The sequence below is a fragment of the Mastomys coucha genome, unplaced genomic scaffold (genome assembly GCF_008632895.1).
Source record: "Mastomys coucha isolate ucsf_1 unplaced genomic scaffold, UCSF_Mcou_1 pScaffold12, whole genome shotgun sequence".
NCBI lineage: Eukaryota > Metazoa > Chordata > Mammalia > Rodentia > Muridae > Mastomys > Mastomys coucha.
This window is the reverse complement of record NW_022196894.1, coordinates 26921729-26939277: the sequence shown is the minus strand read 5'-3', so window position 1 is coordinate 26939277 and position 17549 is coordinate 26921729. Positions and strand designations below refer to the sequence as shown.

The 17549-nt window shown below is 41.1% G+C and overlaps 1 protein-coding gene across 1 annotated transcript in view; it reads left to right on the top strand.

The window, feature by feature from the left end:
• Positions 1–7292: 7292 nt before the first annotated feature.
• Positions 7293–17549, top strand: part of Atp13a5 (ATPase 13A5) — a 129709-nt gene continuing 119452 nt past the window's right edge. Inside the window, exon 1 of the mRNA XM_031363567.1 lies at positions 7293–7539. Within this exon, the coding sequence (XP_031219427.1) occupies positions 7477–7539 (63 nt within the window). The 5' untranslated portion in view covers positions 7293–7476. The remainder of the gene's footprint in view (positions 7540–17549) is intronic.

The window sequence follows — 17549 nt, the reverse complement described above, 5'->3', positions numbered from 1 at the left end:
TAGGAACATAAACACATATTGAATTCCTATGTAACTATTCTAACTCCTTTATCATAAGGTATGGTCAAGTTCTATCCATTGGTGATGCATAAGAATGTTTAAATTAGGGAGAGAAGAAGCTGGGGACTTTACAGTTGGAGACTAAGAGTCAAGAAAGAGAGTAGAATGATGGAAACTACCTGTGTGATAGTTTTTTTTTTCTCCCAAGAGGGAGAAGATAAGTAATGTCGACCTAGACTTTGAAGTAGAAACATTAGACACATTCCATTCTTTTCTGGAGTTCAAAGAAGCATATCAATTTATCTATAAGGATTTGTTACTAGGAGAACCTGGTGAGACAGTGGGAGCTAATATAAGCAAGAAAGAGATTGTAAGTTTTGACTCTGCATGATACTACCAGGGAGGTTTAGGATACAGGCTCCATTTCACTCGGCTCCAGTTCTCAGTGAAGGAGGTGCCTTGGGACGTCTGCTGTCATCACTCACTGGCATGAGCTTGCCCGGGCAGAATAAAGATGGAGAGTAAATTCCTGATACTTGTTGGCACAAAGAAGCAGGCAAGACAAAGGGTTCTAATGCAATTATTTAATGAGTATCTTAGAGATAGGTCACCTGAAGAAGACATGTTAGTGTTAGACCTCCAAGGCTTCTCAGGGAATCCAAGAAGACAACAGACAGCATGTACTGGTTGGTTTTTCATTTTGTCCCTGACCAACCCAAAGACAAGCAGGTTACAGGAAAATGAGATCATCCGTCCATATCGTATGAACTGAGTCCCCACCACATCTGCCTTCCCCCTGTTAAGTTCTTAAGGTGATGAATGGACTGCTCATTGGATGTGATGGGTTGTTATTAACTTGTGTCAGGTGCCATTAGAATAATTCCCAAAACAAGCTGGTAGCCTGCTGGGTGGTGAGAGTTGCCTAATTCTAGACATATAAAGAACTTGGAAAGAAGAACTGACTCCTTGAAAAGCCAAATCAATTAATACTTATTTGGTGACTAAAGAGTCAGTGACTTTAAAATTCTAGACAGAAGTAATAAGATGACAAGAATCACTTCAATGATGTTCAGCAGATTAATAATATCTGCAGAGCACACAGCCTCATTTTATATTGAAAACCAAGCATAGCATCGGATTTAATCCAAGTTCTGGTACTTGACTCTCTGGAGAGCCAGAAAGAGATAAGTCAGCTACCCGAGCCATGTGTTAGCCTCTGTGGAGAAAGCAGGAAGAGCAACCATGCCCAGAATAGGTATAGAAATGAGAGCCCCAGAGAAAACATGGGTGGAAGAGGGAGGGAGCCTTTCCTCCTGGATCAGGAGTCAGCAATGAGCAGGTAAGTGGAATGCTGCGTCTCCTTTGCTCCTTCCTCTGTAATCAGCAGACCTTCTTCCCTGCTTTCTATTACAGGCTACAACTATTGCAATCATCTGCCACCTTCAAACACAAAACCTTTGCAAAGAAATTCCAAATCAGATTTTACAGAAGGAAGATAGCTCAAAGGATATGCTAATCAGTGTATACTGTACAAACCAGTGTTTTGTACCTATATATGTTCTCTCTTTCTCTCTCTGTCTCTCTGTCTCCATCTCTCTGTCTTTCTGTCTCTGTATCTCTGTCTCTCTGTCTCTGTCTCTGTTTCTCTCTCTCTGTGTGTGTGTGTGTATGTGTATGTGTGTGTGTGTGTGTGAATTCAAGCCTGGAAATGGGAGATGATCTTATTAAAGCTCAGTGGCACATGCAGAACACATAAGATTTGGACTACGGGTAATACTAGTTTATAGTGTTGCCACCCCAAAGGAACTGAAGTCAGAAGAGGCTCTGAACTCTGATGTCTATTGGCGCTTTATTCACAATAGCCAAGGCATGGAATCAACCAGGGTGCTCAACAGGTGAGTTAATAAAAATGTATATTGCACAACAGAATATTATTCAACCACATAAAAGATGAGATTCTATCATTAGCTGCAACGTGGATAGATGGGAGGCTTTTAGGTTAAGCAAAACGAAGCAAGCATGGAGAGCCCTACAGCCTCTCACTCATGAAAGCCGATTTAGGAGAATTAGAATAGAAAGTTATCAGAGTAGGAGAAGGATGTAGGGGAGGGAAATGGGGACAGATGGGCAGTTCTCTAGCACAATAGAAAAATGGGGGTTGACAAAAGCGAATCATATATTTCAAAATATCTTCTGGAGAAGATTATGTTCTTACCAGAAGTAAATGATGGATAGATGCCTGAAGCAAAAGATAATGTCAATTACCCTGTCTAATGTTCACACCTGTATTGAAATGCTTCTCTATATTCCATAAATATGTATGATGCTGCATTAAGAAAGAAAACACATTTCAAAAATGGTTTGGGTTCAGGAGGGCATCTCTAGGAAACTTAGCTCAAGGGCAAGTCTGTGCCTTGTTCTCTCTGGGCCTCATTTGAGATGAGGACACAGCTTCACGTGTGACAAGTTTTCACATGTCGGTGAAAGCAAGGGCAGTGGAAGAGTTTGTTACCTGCTGTCCTAGTGTCTCTATTGCTGTGAAGAGACACCAAGACAATAGCAACTCTTACAAAGGAAAACATTTAATTGGGACTGGCTTACAGTTTCAGAGGCTTACTCCATTACACTCATGGAAAGACCTGGTGGCATGCAGGAAGACATGATGCCATAGAAGGAGCTGAGAATTCTACATCTGGATCTGCAGGCATCAGAAAAACACCATGACACTAGGCCTGGTTTGAGCTTCTGAGACCTCAAAGCACATCCCCAATAACACAGTCCTCTAACAAGGCCATAACTACTCCAGCAAGGACACACCTACTGCAACAAGGACACACCTATTCCAGCAAGGCCACACCTCCAAATAGTTCCCCCCAACCCCCGCCCCATGGGCCAGCCAAGCATTCAAACACATGAGTTTATGATGTCCATTCCTATTCAAACCATCACACCGGCTAAGGTCCCTCCAATAGATAGATGGTTTTTGGTGACCAAACAAGAGTGAATTCTTAATAAGACAATGCAGATGTCCATCCTCTGCATCCAATTTACTTGTCTAGATTTTCCCTCTTCAAAAATAATAAAGAGACAAAGGGATGCCATATCACCAATTGTAATATTTTTGTATGATTAGGGAAAAATTCAGTTCATAATTGAAATACATTACTAGTCTTAAATATGTTTTTGAAATTAAAATGTTAAGTATTTGTTATTTTTTAAAAAACTCTCTCTCTCTTTCTCTCTCTCTCTCTCTCGTGTGTGTGTGTGTGTGTGTGTGTGTGTGTGTGCATGTAAAGGTCAGAAAATAATGGATGGGAGTCTTTTCTCTCTTTCCACTGTGTGAGACTCAGGCATTGAACTCAGGTTGTCAAGCTTGGAAGCAAGTGCCTTTACAAGCTGAACCATCCTGTTAGCCTGCTTTTATTTTCTAAAACTAGACAACAGATTATGAAAAGAAAATGTTCCATCAATGTAATGATTTAATAACTGCCCAGGTTTTACCTTTGGTAGGAATTACATTTTCATTAAAATGTAGTTATGGGCTGCTTCAGTGTTATTGCTGATTACAATAGACTTTCTTCTACTTTTGAAAAAACACTTTTAGCATAGTCAAAAAGAGTAAATTACTTTTTCTAACATGCTGATGTTTATTTAAGAATTTCTATCAGCTGTCGGGCTGGGCAGTGGTGGTGCATGCCTTTAATCCCAGCACTTGGGAGGCAGAGGCAGGCAGATTTCTGAGTTTGAGGCCAGCCTGGTCTACAGAGTTCCAGGACAGCCAGGGCTATACAGAGAAACCCTGTCTCGAAAAAAAACAAAAACAAAAAAATAAATAAAGTTCTATCAACTGTCATAGTTATATATACAAAATCCAATGAAAGGCAGCATTTTATATGTTTATTTCTTTCCTAGTCATTGCTGTTACTCATTTTGTAACTTGTTTGACATATTTGTCATATGAAAGAGGACAGTGGAAAGAATTTTCTTCTCTCAGTGTCAAATAAGCTGTCTCCACACTGGGATCTCAGGATTTGTCCTGTGAACACAGCCCTCAGCCTACTATCTCCTTTTCCAGGTCCCAGCCTCCACATGCTGATGATTGATAGGCATTTGACTTAAAACCTTTTGCCCATGGGCAGTCAAGTGGGCAATGCAATGCCTATTTAAGATTCTTTAAACATGCCATTAGGTCTCTGCAAATCACATGTATGTACACACGCACACACACACACACACACACACACAATTTAAAAATCCCTTAAATGTTTTTAAACATGTATGGTTATGGTTACTTTGGCTGAATGTATATCTGCATACCACCTGTGTGCCTAATACCAGTCGAGGACAGAAGAGACATGGAACTATAGTTAGAAACCATTGTGAGCTGCCATGTGGATGTTGGGAATTAGACCTGAGTCCTCTAGATGAGTAGCCAGTGCTGTTAACTGCTGAACCATCTCCCCAGCCACTTAAAGACCACTTTTAGGAGTTTTGGGTGTCTTTCCCCATTGTGTTCCTTGATAATATGATTCTGTTTGTCCTTGTGTATGGTTCTCGCACACAATTCTTAATGTATTGATTCTATAATTTGATATTTAAGATAGAGAATAAGAAAGATCACAACCATGCTTACAATGTAAGCAGCCATATTTTGTGTTTATTAAAGCCATGTCTCCATCCTATTGTATCTGCAGAGAACGTGTGGATTGTTTTGGTCTGGTAGGATTGTAGGATAGAAAAATAAAGGAATGATTGGTTCTGCCTATGAACAGAGGGACTTGGCGTTTACATGTTTTGGTACCTGTTGGTACATGTTTTGGCCATGTACCAACATTCACATGCCTTCTTTACCTTCTTTATGTAGTTGTTGCGAGGAGATCATAGGCCATTCAATGAGATAACACAACCTCTCCTGTCACCTGCTATAGAGACTCTTGCATTCTGCTCCCCCTTCACTTTTGTAAGCCTTCAAGCTTCCTCACTTCTGCCTTGCACATGAGTCCTTCCAGAGTGCTATCATTTTGCACATTTCTGTGCTGTGGGTCCCTAGAGATCTGGGCTGATCTATCCCTTTGCTGTTCTCTGAAATTGACTTCCAGGTGCCCCCCAAATCCACATCATCTTCTTTCTGGGATTCAACTGGCTCATAATTGTAGTCTGCTTTTCAGGGAAATGTGGTCTGAGATACAACCCATCTTGTTGGCATAAGTATAGAATACTTCTTCTAAGACTGGTCTATAGAAACATCAACTTACTGTCCTCCATGTACCCACCCCTCATAAAGGTGTAGCTCTAAGATTTTACAAATTGAATTACAAATTACAAATTGTGGTGTCAAAGTAGGGAAGCCCTGAAATGCTAAAAATTGTTCCATGGGAAAACCATTTTCCCCATGTAGGTAACTCAATAATATTGATGAAGTAGAATGTTTTAGTAAGGTATAGTGTTAAGGAGAGACAATAACCAAAGAATTTTTAGATCTAGATCAGGCATCCAGATCCAGTTTCCCTTTTGACTGAGAAATGGGTGTTGGGAAACTTGTCTCTGCTAAGGAGAGCATGAGGTGTGGTTCTAACCTGTTCCACCTTCCCCACCCTCTTCATTGAGTAAGACTCATGCACGAGAGCTGGAGACACTCTCTTTCCTCCTGGTCATAAAATCTCTGTGCTTGATGTACAACATCCTCACATACACTTTCAAAGGATGGGGAACAAAAGTTAGAAGAAAGAAAGAAAAAAGTGAGAAAGAAAGAAAAAGAGAAAGGAGAGAAAGATAATCTTTTCTTCCAAGATAACCTTCCTGGGCTAACTTGCCCTCTTTGTGGCCTTTATTATATTGTCATTGATTAGAGTAGGGTTCTGGGGCCACTTTAGACAAGTCATAACTCATTGGTACATTTAATTTAGTCATGTTGCTCAGACACGAAGTTGATACTACTTTAGTGGGTTTGTAGGTAATAGGTAAAGAGTGGCCATGTGTGCTTTTCACCAGAGCTTACCAGAATACTGTACTCAAGTCTGAGCTTGACTTGACACTGGACTGCAGCACCTGGCACACCATTAGTTTTCTGGATAAAGAGCTCCTCAGTCACTTTACTAGCATGAAAAACTTTACCCTGTGTGTGACATCTGCAGTGAGTGACATCTTCCAGGGCTGGGAATTACATTGATTTGTCCTGAATGTCAAGGAGGACACAAGAGGCCACACAAGGAACAGGTGATGCTTTTAATGAATGGAAAGAACAGTGCAATCTTGTAAGGATTTTCACCATAGTCAACTTCCTCCCATGGACAAGGGGACAAGGTTTCCTCCTTCAGTGGACTAAATGCAAGAATCAGCAAAGAAAATGGCAAAACGTTGTTGTTGTTGTTGTGTGTGTATACGTATGTACGTGTACGTGTGTATATATGCATCTCTGTTTGTGTCTCTGTGTGTGTTTATGTCTGTCTTTATGGATGTGTTTGTGTGTGTCTGTGTGTATATATGTCTCTCTCTCTTTTTCTCTCTTTCTCTCTCTCTCCCCTCTCTCTTTGTGTGTGTGTGTGTGTGTGTGTGTGTGTGTGTGTGTGTATAAGTATGTGTGTGTAACTACTAATTAACCAGTTAACCCAAGAATGGGTCCATTTTCTTACCCCTTTCAAGAAAACTATCAAATTCAGGGGTGAGAAATTCAGGTTATATCCCTAATACTCACATTTCTTGCTCCCCTCCCTTCCCGTCTGGTAAACTGTAGAGTCGGGTTCTTCGGCACTTCATTTTCCAAAACATCTCAGCTTGATTAGTGCTGTGATTGTGATGAAGGTGATTGCCTGCCTCTCACTGGAGGTGGCAGAAGTTGCACTTGGCCTTTTACAAACATCATCACAAGCCCTTATCTCAGCCCTACAATTACCACTGACATTTTACATAGCAGAAACTAGAAATTCAGACTACAAGGGATTTATCCAGGGTCCTCAGTGGAGTGGAGATTAGAACTCCATTTTCTGCCCCGATTCCAGAAGGTGTCCTACAAATCTCTTCTTCCAGTTTTCATCAACACTCTAGCCAAGCTCACAGCTCCTTCAAATTCCACAGGCTTCCACAGCATGCATAAGACAAACAGGACTCTATTGTCTTGTGTTTTTAGTGGGGTGGCCATTTCCATTCTTTGGCAGGGATTATCATGGGCAGCATGTGAAATCACTTTCTAGTGCAACAGCTCCTCCCATCCCCCATCATTCCTTCAGTCTGGAGGAGCATCACATGTAGCTCAGTAAATAAACATTAGGAAGAAAAACACACATCAAGCAGATAAATGAACAGACCAATACTGTGGCTCTCCTCATTCTCCTTTGTTGTTCTAATGGGCAAGGTGCCAGCGGGTTTTGTAAGCACCTGAGAACAGCAATGACAAGTAGTGCCTGAGTCACAGAGGCACAGGTGGTTTTGACGTTCCCTCACACAGTGGTCAGAAAGAACCTACACACGCTGCTCTCCATGGAGAAGAGCAAGAAGGACGACCACCAGGCTGTGCTCAATGAAGGAGAGGAGAATGAGCTGGTGAGTGCCCCCTCTTTTCCTGTTTTATCAAAATGGGCAAAGGTTGTTTGTAGGTACGGGAGAGGAGAGACTGTGGCAGCAGCAGGGTTGGTTCTGGACCTGGAACAGTTTGGTTCTGGTGACATCAGCAGCGGTGGTGGCTGTGTGTGTGTGTGTGTGTGTGTGTGCAGAGACTGATCAAGTTGTTGCTGTGGATGGCTGAGTGAGTCCTTGAGAGGTAGACCATGCACCCTTTCCTGGACCTTTTGCAGTACCATGGGGGTACATTTCTTGATGATGCTCATTGAGCTTTCTCCCCCTGACCATCTGGGCCACCATGGCATTGGACAAAGTGGTGAAAATGGAAACTTTCTTGTCTGATTCTTTTCCCGCTTGTTTGTGTGCACAGCACAGGCTATGGTGTTCTGGGATTAAGTCACCTATTTACTGAGATCAAGGGAGGCTTGTGGCAGCCAGTACTGAGGAAACCACATTTAGTCTGAGACTTTAGCACATTAAAATTTTCTCCTTCTTTTCTGCTTCCTTTTTTCCTATTGCCCCTTCTTCTAAACTTACATAAATCCTAAAGAAATAGCCACTAAAAATTTGAAAGTTCTGTAGTGTCCATTTGATGCTGTGTGGTTTATATTTGTGATTTCACTTGATCCTTACAACCCAGTTCTGAAGGAACTAATCCTATTTCATATGAAAGATATCTGAGACGGAGGAGGTTAGGTAACTCAACCAAGGTCGTTAGACAGGCTGGAAATCCGGCTCACTCCTTGACTCTTTATAACCCAGCTTGTCCATACTCAAGCAGTGACTCTGATATAAAGAGGGATGAGAGTAAGGGGAGATGAAAAAAGGAGAGACAGCAGGGAAAGGAACAGCAGAGTGAATGGAGGCCAAAAGGGACCCAGAATCTTGGTTCATATATCAGACAGCGTCAGGTTCCCAGATGTTCTCTTCACTCCTTAGGAAAGCTTTACCTGTAGCCCTGATATTCTCATTTATTAATCTAATGTCAATAAGTGACTATATCTAAAGCTACACTGTGCACTAAGATAGCTACTTTGTGTATTTTTGAATGTTAAGAAAGCACCTGGTCCAAATTGAAAGTCCCTCTATGTGTAAGATACATGTTAAACTTAGAATTTAGCTAAAAATCTTGTTAATACTTTCTGTATTGGTTATGGATTGAAATGATATTTTAGTTAGTTTGAGTTTGGTAGAATCTATTACACAAATTAATTCTATGGGCTCCTTTCTACTTCTTATTTGGGCTTCTGGGAAACTAAAAAGTGCAAACACTTGCATTCTTCGTTGTACCTCACTGGACTTAGTGATGTCATAGCATGTTAGAATCTGTTCAGTCCTGCTTACCACTTCATCATATGATTTTTTTAGATTCAATATTTATTTATTTATTTATTTATTTATTTTTGCATAGAGATGGGCAGTCCTGAAAGCATCACATTGCTCTTATTTTTGTTTCTTAACTACATGCTACATTTGGTATTTTAGTTGTTCCATTTTCAAGGGAAATCGGAGGGCTGAGTAATGGGCCTGCTGCTAGGGGTTTTCTTCATTTTCATGGTTGATCAAATCTTTGTAGAGCTGTCACTGGAAACCTCTGCTTGGAATACTATCAGGAGTGACAGTGTCCTGATAACCTTCTGTTGTTAGGGCATTCTGGGAGGGAGGTTGACAGTGGAGTCTTCTTCCCTCATCTTACTCCGGGATAGCCAGCACAGAGGCAAACCTTACTCCAGCCCATGGGGTAGCTGGGTAAAGTAACCATGAATTGGTGACTCAGCTCCAGGCCATTGCAGTCCTGCAGCCCACTGCTCAGTGTTCTCAGACCTTCAGAGTTCAGAGGAAAGCCAAAAAGTTAGAAATTTTAGCCAAATAGTTGACTAGCCTCATTATACACTGTAAAGATGAATTTTCTGAAAACAAAAACAAAAAACCAAACAAAATAAAAAACAAACAAACTCCCCCCCAAAAAAAGAAAAGTCAAAACAACCATTAGATCAAAGTAAACCTGGGTCTAGCTTAAGGTTCATATTGGGACTGCAGAACAGTGTCTCCCCACTTGCTCTCCTTTCCCGGAGGTTCTCCAAGGCCTAGTGTGACATCTGCTTCCATTCATCACTGTAAGTAAGCAATCTGTGGTGATGGTGTGAGAGAGTTTAAGGTGAAATGTAGACACTGTTAGATCAAATAATAAATTCCTTCTATCACACGGCCAGGAAGACTCTTAAGCAGGCGGAGATGGCCTGTGAATTATTCAAGGGCACTCTGGGGTTGTTCTGCTGAGCTCAGCATTGGTAGGAAGCACTGTATAAGCTTGGAGAGCTCAGCTCCGTCCTCATTCTTGACTCCTGCTCTCAGGCCAGAATCCACCAAGACAGAGCAAACTGAACGCTCACTGTTCAGTCCCAGTTCTGGGTAATTCAGATGCTCATGTTACTTGTATGGTAACTGAGAAGATAGAGCCTGACTTTATAGGCTGTCCTTGGCCTTCCCAACCTAGTCTCACCTCTTCGCTCTTCTTCAGTGTAACCCCCACTCTAATCGTGTATTTCCCTACATCTGTTCCTACATCTGTGCCTTGCCCAGGTGCTTCTCCCAGCCCTACCAGTCACAGACAACTTTTTCTTCTCTCTTGTCAGTTTTGTTGAAGCACCCAGAGCTTTGTTGACAGTCCTAAAAAAATCCTTCATAACACAGACCCTTAGACTGGGTATCACAATGCCCAGGGTGACGAGTTTGGCCTTAGACTGACTTGGGTTTAAATTTTGGTCATTAGCTGGATTATCTAACATGAGTGGCTCACTACCACTTTAGATTGAGAGATAGTAGGTATAAAAGGCAGGCAACAGTGCCTGAGAGTTGGGATACAGTTCCATCTGAGCCTTTATGAAGGCATCATTGTGTTTCTGTTCTTACACATAGGGATCCATGGAATCCTTCATGTTTATACATGTATGTGTCCATGTGTGTTCATATGTGCACAGATTGTCACCTGAACTTTCTTCTATTGAATCTCAATAAGAAAAGTGAGGATGGTCTCAATGAAAGACACATTTGTTTCATATTTTTATGCATTAGAATAATAATTTATTAAAGCTCTGCACACAAAGGTGAATATATTTGTAAGTGTGTCTTAAGAACTAAGTGTTACTAAAATACGTGTAGGTAAATCTTGCAAAAAATACCCAAATGGGATAAAGCTGCCCATCTCTGATTTTTTTCCATGTGGTTGTTGAAGCTGAGCTATGAGTTTAAAATGGTCAGAATTTTCTTTTTTAAAGTGACATATTAAGCCTATATATAGAAAGATATAGGAAGGGAAAAGAAATGTACAAAAGACATGAAAATATCACTTTTTACAGACACTCATAATCCCAAAATAGTATAATCCTTCACAAACCATACACCAACTCCTACGTCTACCCCCACCACTTCAGCCTTGGGCTGTTGTCAGCGAGAGTAACATACAGCAAAACTAGTGGGCCCAGTGTTCTCAAAACTGGACTGAGTTGAAACTACAGTTAATCTTGGGTTGATGTTGCACATGGGCAAGACAAATAGGAAAGAAGGTTTCATCTATCATCTTAGCCCAATTAACAGAAAAGGTCCAAAACTGAGACCCACATCTCTCAGAAGCCTCTATGTTTTTCTGGTGATTAGAAAGTGAGTTCTTCAACAAGTTTTTTTTTTTTTTTTTATCCTGGAGGACATGCCATTGAATTCTGTCATGTTCTGAAATTTGAAGTGTGTTATTCCTGTCACCAGCTCCCTCATGTCAGGATCCGGACTACAGAGTTTGGTGACTTTTCAGGACTGGGTGCTTGGATGAAGGAGCTGCTGCCTGCTTCCGTTCCTCATGTCACAGCTTGACACACTGACATTACTGAGAAGGTCACTCTAAGGTCCATGTCTGAGGTTCTTCCTTATGCTCCCTCCAAAGTGATGAAAGCTCCATGACCATGCCGAAGAGCTAGCTGTGTGGTTTAGCTGTCCCTGCAGAAGTGTCTGGCACTTCAGGCATAGCCACCCCTGGCTTTTTAGGAGCCTTTCCCCCCTGAGACAAGAAGGTCAAGCTTGTTTGACTTTCAGGAGGAGGCAATAGAATTCCCAGGTACAGGGGTATCTGCAACAACATCAGAATGCAGGGGAAACTCCAGGCCTGCTCTTCTAGTGCCACAGAAGCCGTGTATCCTCACTCAGCACTTAGTGATCATGGCTGTGGCTGGGTATCAAGTCTAGGGTGAGTCATTGGGAATCAATGTTGGCTGTCATTAAGGAATGGAGTGAAGAGGGCTGGATGTGTTGCTTGTGCTAGCAGGGCTGTACCAGGAGGCAATGGCAGTTGATGTGAAAAGATTTGTAGATGTTGCTTTGTCATTGTTTCCCTTCGGAGAAGAAAACTCACTTCGTCTCTTGTAGTCCAGGCAGCTCTGGAGGCTCACTATATGCATCTTAGCCTCGGCTTCAGGGTCCTCTGTTTATAAGAATTCTTCATGCTTTCTGAGCATGGTCTTCACTTAGGCCCCGGGAGGGTCACCAGTACCACTTTTACTGACGTAAGTCACAAGTGGGTTCCCGGTGCTCTCCTTCCATTGCTGGTACTGACTGCTTGGGTGTCAAGACCCCCAAATGGGACCAGTTCAAAAGGGAAATGGCTGTTTGATGTGGAAACATAGAAGGGCAAGGGCGGTATCTTACATGGTGGTAATGATTGTCCCATAACCAGAAACTTCTTCAAGGCAGGGGATCCAGGCTGCTGTCAAGGAGCTCTAGTTAAACAAATGGTAGAGACATCTTTCTAGACTTTGCTGGTTGCCTGAAGCCCTTCCAACTCACAAGTTTTGTGAGGTTACATCTAAAATATGGAAAATGCTATGGCAAGAAAGCGGGCTCATTTATGTCAGTTTAGCATATGCAAATAGAAAGATTCCGGCAGACAGGTGAAGTTATGCTAAGGGTATTTCCCCTTCCTCTGACGAAAACTTGGGAAATGGTAAGTGCTTGAGTGCCAAGATCATAAAAAGAAATAATATGTGAAGAGTTTGCTATAAAAAAAAAATCAGTTGTGAGTGTAGCAATCATTGCGCACAACGTCATATGTGTCTTACACCCCATTAAAGGACATTCCTACATTCTCTCAAAAGTCTCTCAAAGGACCAATATTGAAAAGCACATATTCAAATATAAAAGGTTTCCTATTGGTGCCTGCCAATATCTTTAACAACCTGGATGAAAAGAAGTTTACCAACCTTCAAGTGACACCTGGCTATGAGGAATAGATAACATCAAGATTTAAATTGTTCTTGAGGCTGGATTGTGGACAGGATACTGTAGATACACTCTAACAGGTATCATTAGATTTAGGTGACTAATAATGTCTACAGTGAGGCATGGCTGAGATATGGGCTTGGTAGTTCCGTATGAAATAGAAGTCAAAGTGTTTGACTTTATTAAGTGTGAATTTTATTTGTTAGTGTACATAGCCATAAAAAAATCAATCCCGGGAGGCCTTAAGAACAGTCTGTTTGACAGAATAAAAAAAAAAAATGTTCTGCTTCACTTATTTTCCAGAAAAAATTAAGAATGTCTAATTCTATACTTGGTAATATTTCAAGTGGTTAAGCTCAGTATGTGGTACAAGACAATCTAAGCTATTCTCTTAGTTGGCCTACAAGGGCATTCACAGTCTGTGAAGGACTACCTGTAAAGCATGCAGTAGACTCTCAGTTGTCAAACACGAGTAGAACCATTGTCTTTCCCTTACCAGGGAATTGGAACCAAATAATTTCTGTGGCTCCTCTTCTGATCAGTGACACTCTTAGTCCCCAGTCAGCCTGTCAGAGAGCATCTCATGTTGTCCCCTGGCCTTATTGTAGGAAAAACACTGGTTTTCAAAATTGTACATCATAGTCAGTTAGGCATTTCATTATCCTGTGGTCCACACTTGCTCTTCTCTCCTATTTGCTTCACCAACAAGGGTCCCTGGTTGCATGAAAAAATACTTGAATATATTGTATTACTGGTTGCTTTGGGTGATGTCCATAATGGAGTAATTGGTTTTGATTGGTATCGCTATTGACCAAAGGGTCTCTCTTACTCTAGAAACAAAACATAAGGCAGAATATAGTAGGTTGAATAGCTTAATAACTGCTTAACATCACCCAAATTCAGTTTGTTTGCTCTATAATTAGAATAACTTATAAATATAAATAATATTTATTTTAAATAACCAGAAAAACCAACTCCACAGATTATTATGAAAATTAAATAACAGCTAAGTAACAATCCAAAAAACACTTGACATAAGCAAAGGTGATCCAAGAGGTCTTCTAGGTATGGTGGCTCATGCCTTCAATTGCAGAACTCAGGAAGAGAAGCCAGAGGGTCACTAAAAGCTCAGAGCCAGTCTGACCCATTAGTAAGTGCCAGGCCTGATGGGGCAAATCTCTGTCTCAAAACTGCAAAAACAAGTAAATATACAAACTAAATAAAACAAAGACATCTTTCTCCAACACACAGTGCTCTCCACTGAATAGGTGTGATGTGTGAAGCACTGATGAGGCTGCTATTTAGTGACAGTATAAATGTAGCCAAATTGGGACAGCGGGTGTGTAAAGACCACACCAATGGGATCCACTTAATGGGAATAATATTATTTTAACATTTAAGTGAACATCAGTGTCCTGGCAGATTTTTTTGGAATGTCTCTTCTTTAAACGTGTAAAGGAATATGACGTGGCGTGTCCAGACAGATGAAACAAATGGGCAATTGCTAATAAATAGAAAGGTGGTACTGGGTTGTTGTTCGGAAATAAAAGACAAAATATAACGGATTCTGCCCTCACCGAAAAAAAAAACAGATATCTGCTCTCCTTGGCCTTGATTCAAGTGACAAAAGTTTGATGTCTGCTCAGAAAAACCTAACTTGCTCTAAGGAGACTAGAACGTTCTTGCCCAGGAAGTAGCTAAACACATCACAGTAAAAAAAAGTCACAAACAACAAATAACGAACAGCAATGAAAGCAAACTCAGCTGCCATTGCTCTTTCCAGAAGGTGACTGTCATAGGGAGAGGATGATTTTGCTATCTTGGATCAGTAAGTAACTTTCTACCATTATGTAAGACTGAGGTATGTGCTGTAAACTGTAAAAAGAAACATTCATTCCACTGCTGTGCCTATAGCTGTGGATACTCAAGCAAATATTTCAGATGGCTATACCCATGAACATGAATAAAGGGAGGTATGAAAATTCATCAGTAAGTATTCTAGACACAGTGAAAATTTGGCAACTGGAATGTCCCAAGGTCTGGAGCCACAGCAGTGGAAGGATTCCAAGAGCTGACGCTCCAGTGTTCATTTCCTCAGGCATTTCACCCATTATCAGTCTGCCTCTGATGGCAAGTATAGGAGCTACCTGGGTGAGAACAAAGAAGTGCTTATGAGTTGCTTTCTATGAGCTAGTACCTCACCAGACACTCATTTTATAACTGTGGAAAATGAGGCTCAGTTAAGTAACATGAGATACACTCTGCATAAGCATCAGAGGCAGGATGCTTTGTTATACCACCTTGTGTCTCTCTGTCTCTGTCTCTTTTTTTGTGTGTGTGTGCGTGTGTGTGTGTGTGTGTGTGTGCGCGCGCGCGCGTGTGTGTGTGTGTGTGTGTGTGTGTATGTGTGTGTGTGTGTGTGTGTATACACGTGCAGCTACTATATTCAGCTAATCTTTGAATTTATTTGGTCTTTCCTCAAGCCCTTTTTTTTTCTTCAGCTTCGTAGACTATAAAGGCAAGTGGTGTTATTTTGGGACCTCTATTTGACTTTAACTTTGACAACTTGTTCTCTTTGGGAAAAGTAAAAGATCTGCTTAAGCCAGTAGATCAATCACCTTTAGAAATAACATTTTGTTCTGCATGTTGCCTGTGGCCAAATTATTCTACAGTGAGCTCAAAAGAACTAGCCACTAATCTGCCGAAATTTTTGTTGAATTGTTGAAATAGCACCCATGACAATATTAACTCAACACATACTGTGATCTCAAAACATGGTAGGGAGGACAGTGCTCGATTTTTTGGCTGTCTTATTACTAGCTCACAGCACTGAGGAAGACAGGTATTGATTATTCTCATTAATGGAGGAGGAAAGGGAGACATCAGAACATGCACAGTGGGCTTTGCCAAGTCATACATCTGGTTAAAGTAATGGAGTTGATTTGAATTTGACTGTCTTGTGACACGTTCTTAGCCTTTAACTGATATCAAACTGATTCTGATGTGCTTTATAATCAGCTACATTTATCACATGAGAAGTCCAAGTTTCAGTAAATGTAAGTCCTAGTTGGCAACTGATAGAGAGATGAATGAAAATAAGAGCTTCCAGAGGCAGTAGGATGTGTGTGAGGAACAGGGGCTATCATGGCAGACTGATGAAGGGGAACCCTATTCCCTCCAGCATCCTTGCTTAAATGCCTTAAGCCTCTGACTGAAGTGGCTCCTTTTCTGAAAGGATGGTGTTGGTATCTTAGGTCCTTTCTCTACTCTGCTTTGTCCTGTCATCCTTTTTCCCTGTATCACACAAACTGAGTTGTCTTAGGGTTTCCATTGCTATGAAGAGACACCATGACCAAAGCAACTCATAGAAAGGACAACATTTAATTGTGGATGGTTTACACATTCAGAAGTTCAGTCCATTATCATCATTGTAGGAGCGTGATAGAGTGCAGGCAGACATAGTGCTGGAGGAGCTGAGGGTTCTACATCTTCATCAAAAGGAAGCCAGGAGCAGACTGACTCCCAGGTGGCTTTCCCAATTCTGCTGGTACAAGTCCTCCGTGCTTCTGTTTGGCTCTGAATTATTTTCTTGACTACCGTAGGTTCTTGGTATTTCTACAGAAATTTTAGAGTCATTTAATCAGTGGTCACAAAAGCACTTGGTGGAAGTGGTATGTTGATGTCCCAGATTTCTTGCATCTTCCCATTCATTTAGCTCTCACTCTCTTCAGCAGTGACGCAGAGTTCTCAGCTTCAAGGCTTTGCACACTTTTTGTAGATTTAGTACAAGGCAATTGAATTTTTCTTTGTTCTGTTATTTGTACTTAATTGACTTTGTACTTTCTACTAATACAAACTGTTGTAGAAAGTATTTAATACCGACCCAGGATTTCTACCCCAAGTAAGAAAGACACACACAACCTTTATATTTACAATAAGTCTTAAACAGCATAGGAGCTGGGCAGCTGCCTACCCTCTATGCTATTAGAACTTACTTTCCTATCGATACCCCGAGTTATTACTTACTATGTTTCATCTTAACTGCTCTTAACTCCAATTGGCCAGCCCACAGGGCCATGTTCTCTTGACTTCTAACCCATGGTGGTTTCTCTTTCTCCTCTCTTGCACTTTCTTCTCCTTCATGGCTCCTCTCCCACCCTAAGCCTGTGAATCCTGAACCCCACCTATGTCTCTTCTGCCCAGCTGTTAGCATCTTTATTTATCAATCAGAAATCACTTGGGGTCAGGGTCACTTAACAAGTTACATGTGAACTCTCTCGTCTCTGGGGAAACCAGGCTTGGGGACCAATATTAGCATTAAATACAAGTAGCATTAGGCCAACCCAACACAATTGGGTTTTCTGTATTTACCTACTATCCTACAACTTTAATAGATTCACTTATTAAGTTTATTAATAGTTACTATCTATCTAAACTTAAACAAGTTGTTTGTTTGTAACCATAATACTCCTGCCTTTCTTTTTCTCTCCTATTGTATGGACCTTTTCATCCTCCCTCCCCAGAACATTAATGCTGAAAAATGCATTGGCTCTGTATTTCTAAGACAAATAGCATTGGGTGGTAGATAATATGTTACCTTTTCATTATGCCACTGCATTGGTTGTATAACATATTTTATATATAGTGATGTAAGTCATAACCTATAACTTTTCTTTCAAAATGCTTATTCAAGTGTCAGGTAATTCTGACCATGTTATGACAAGTTA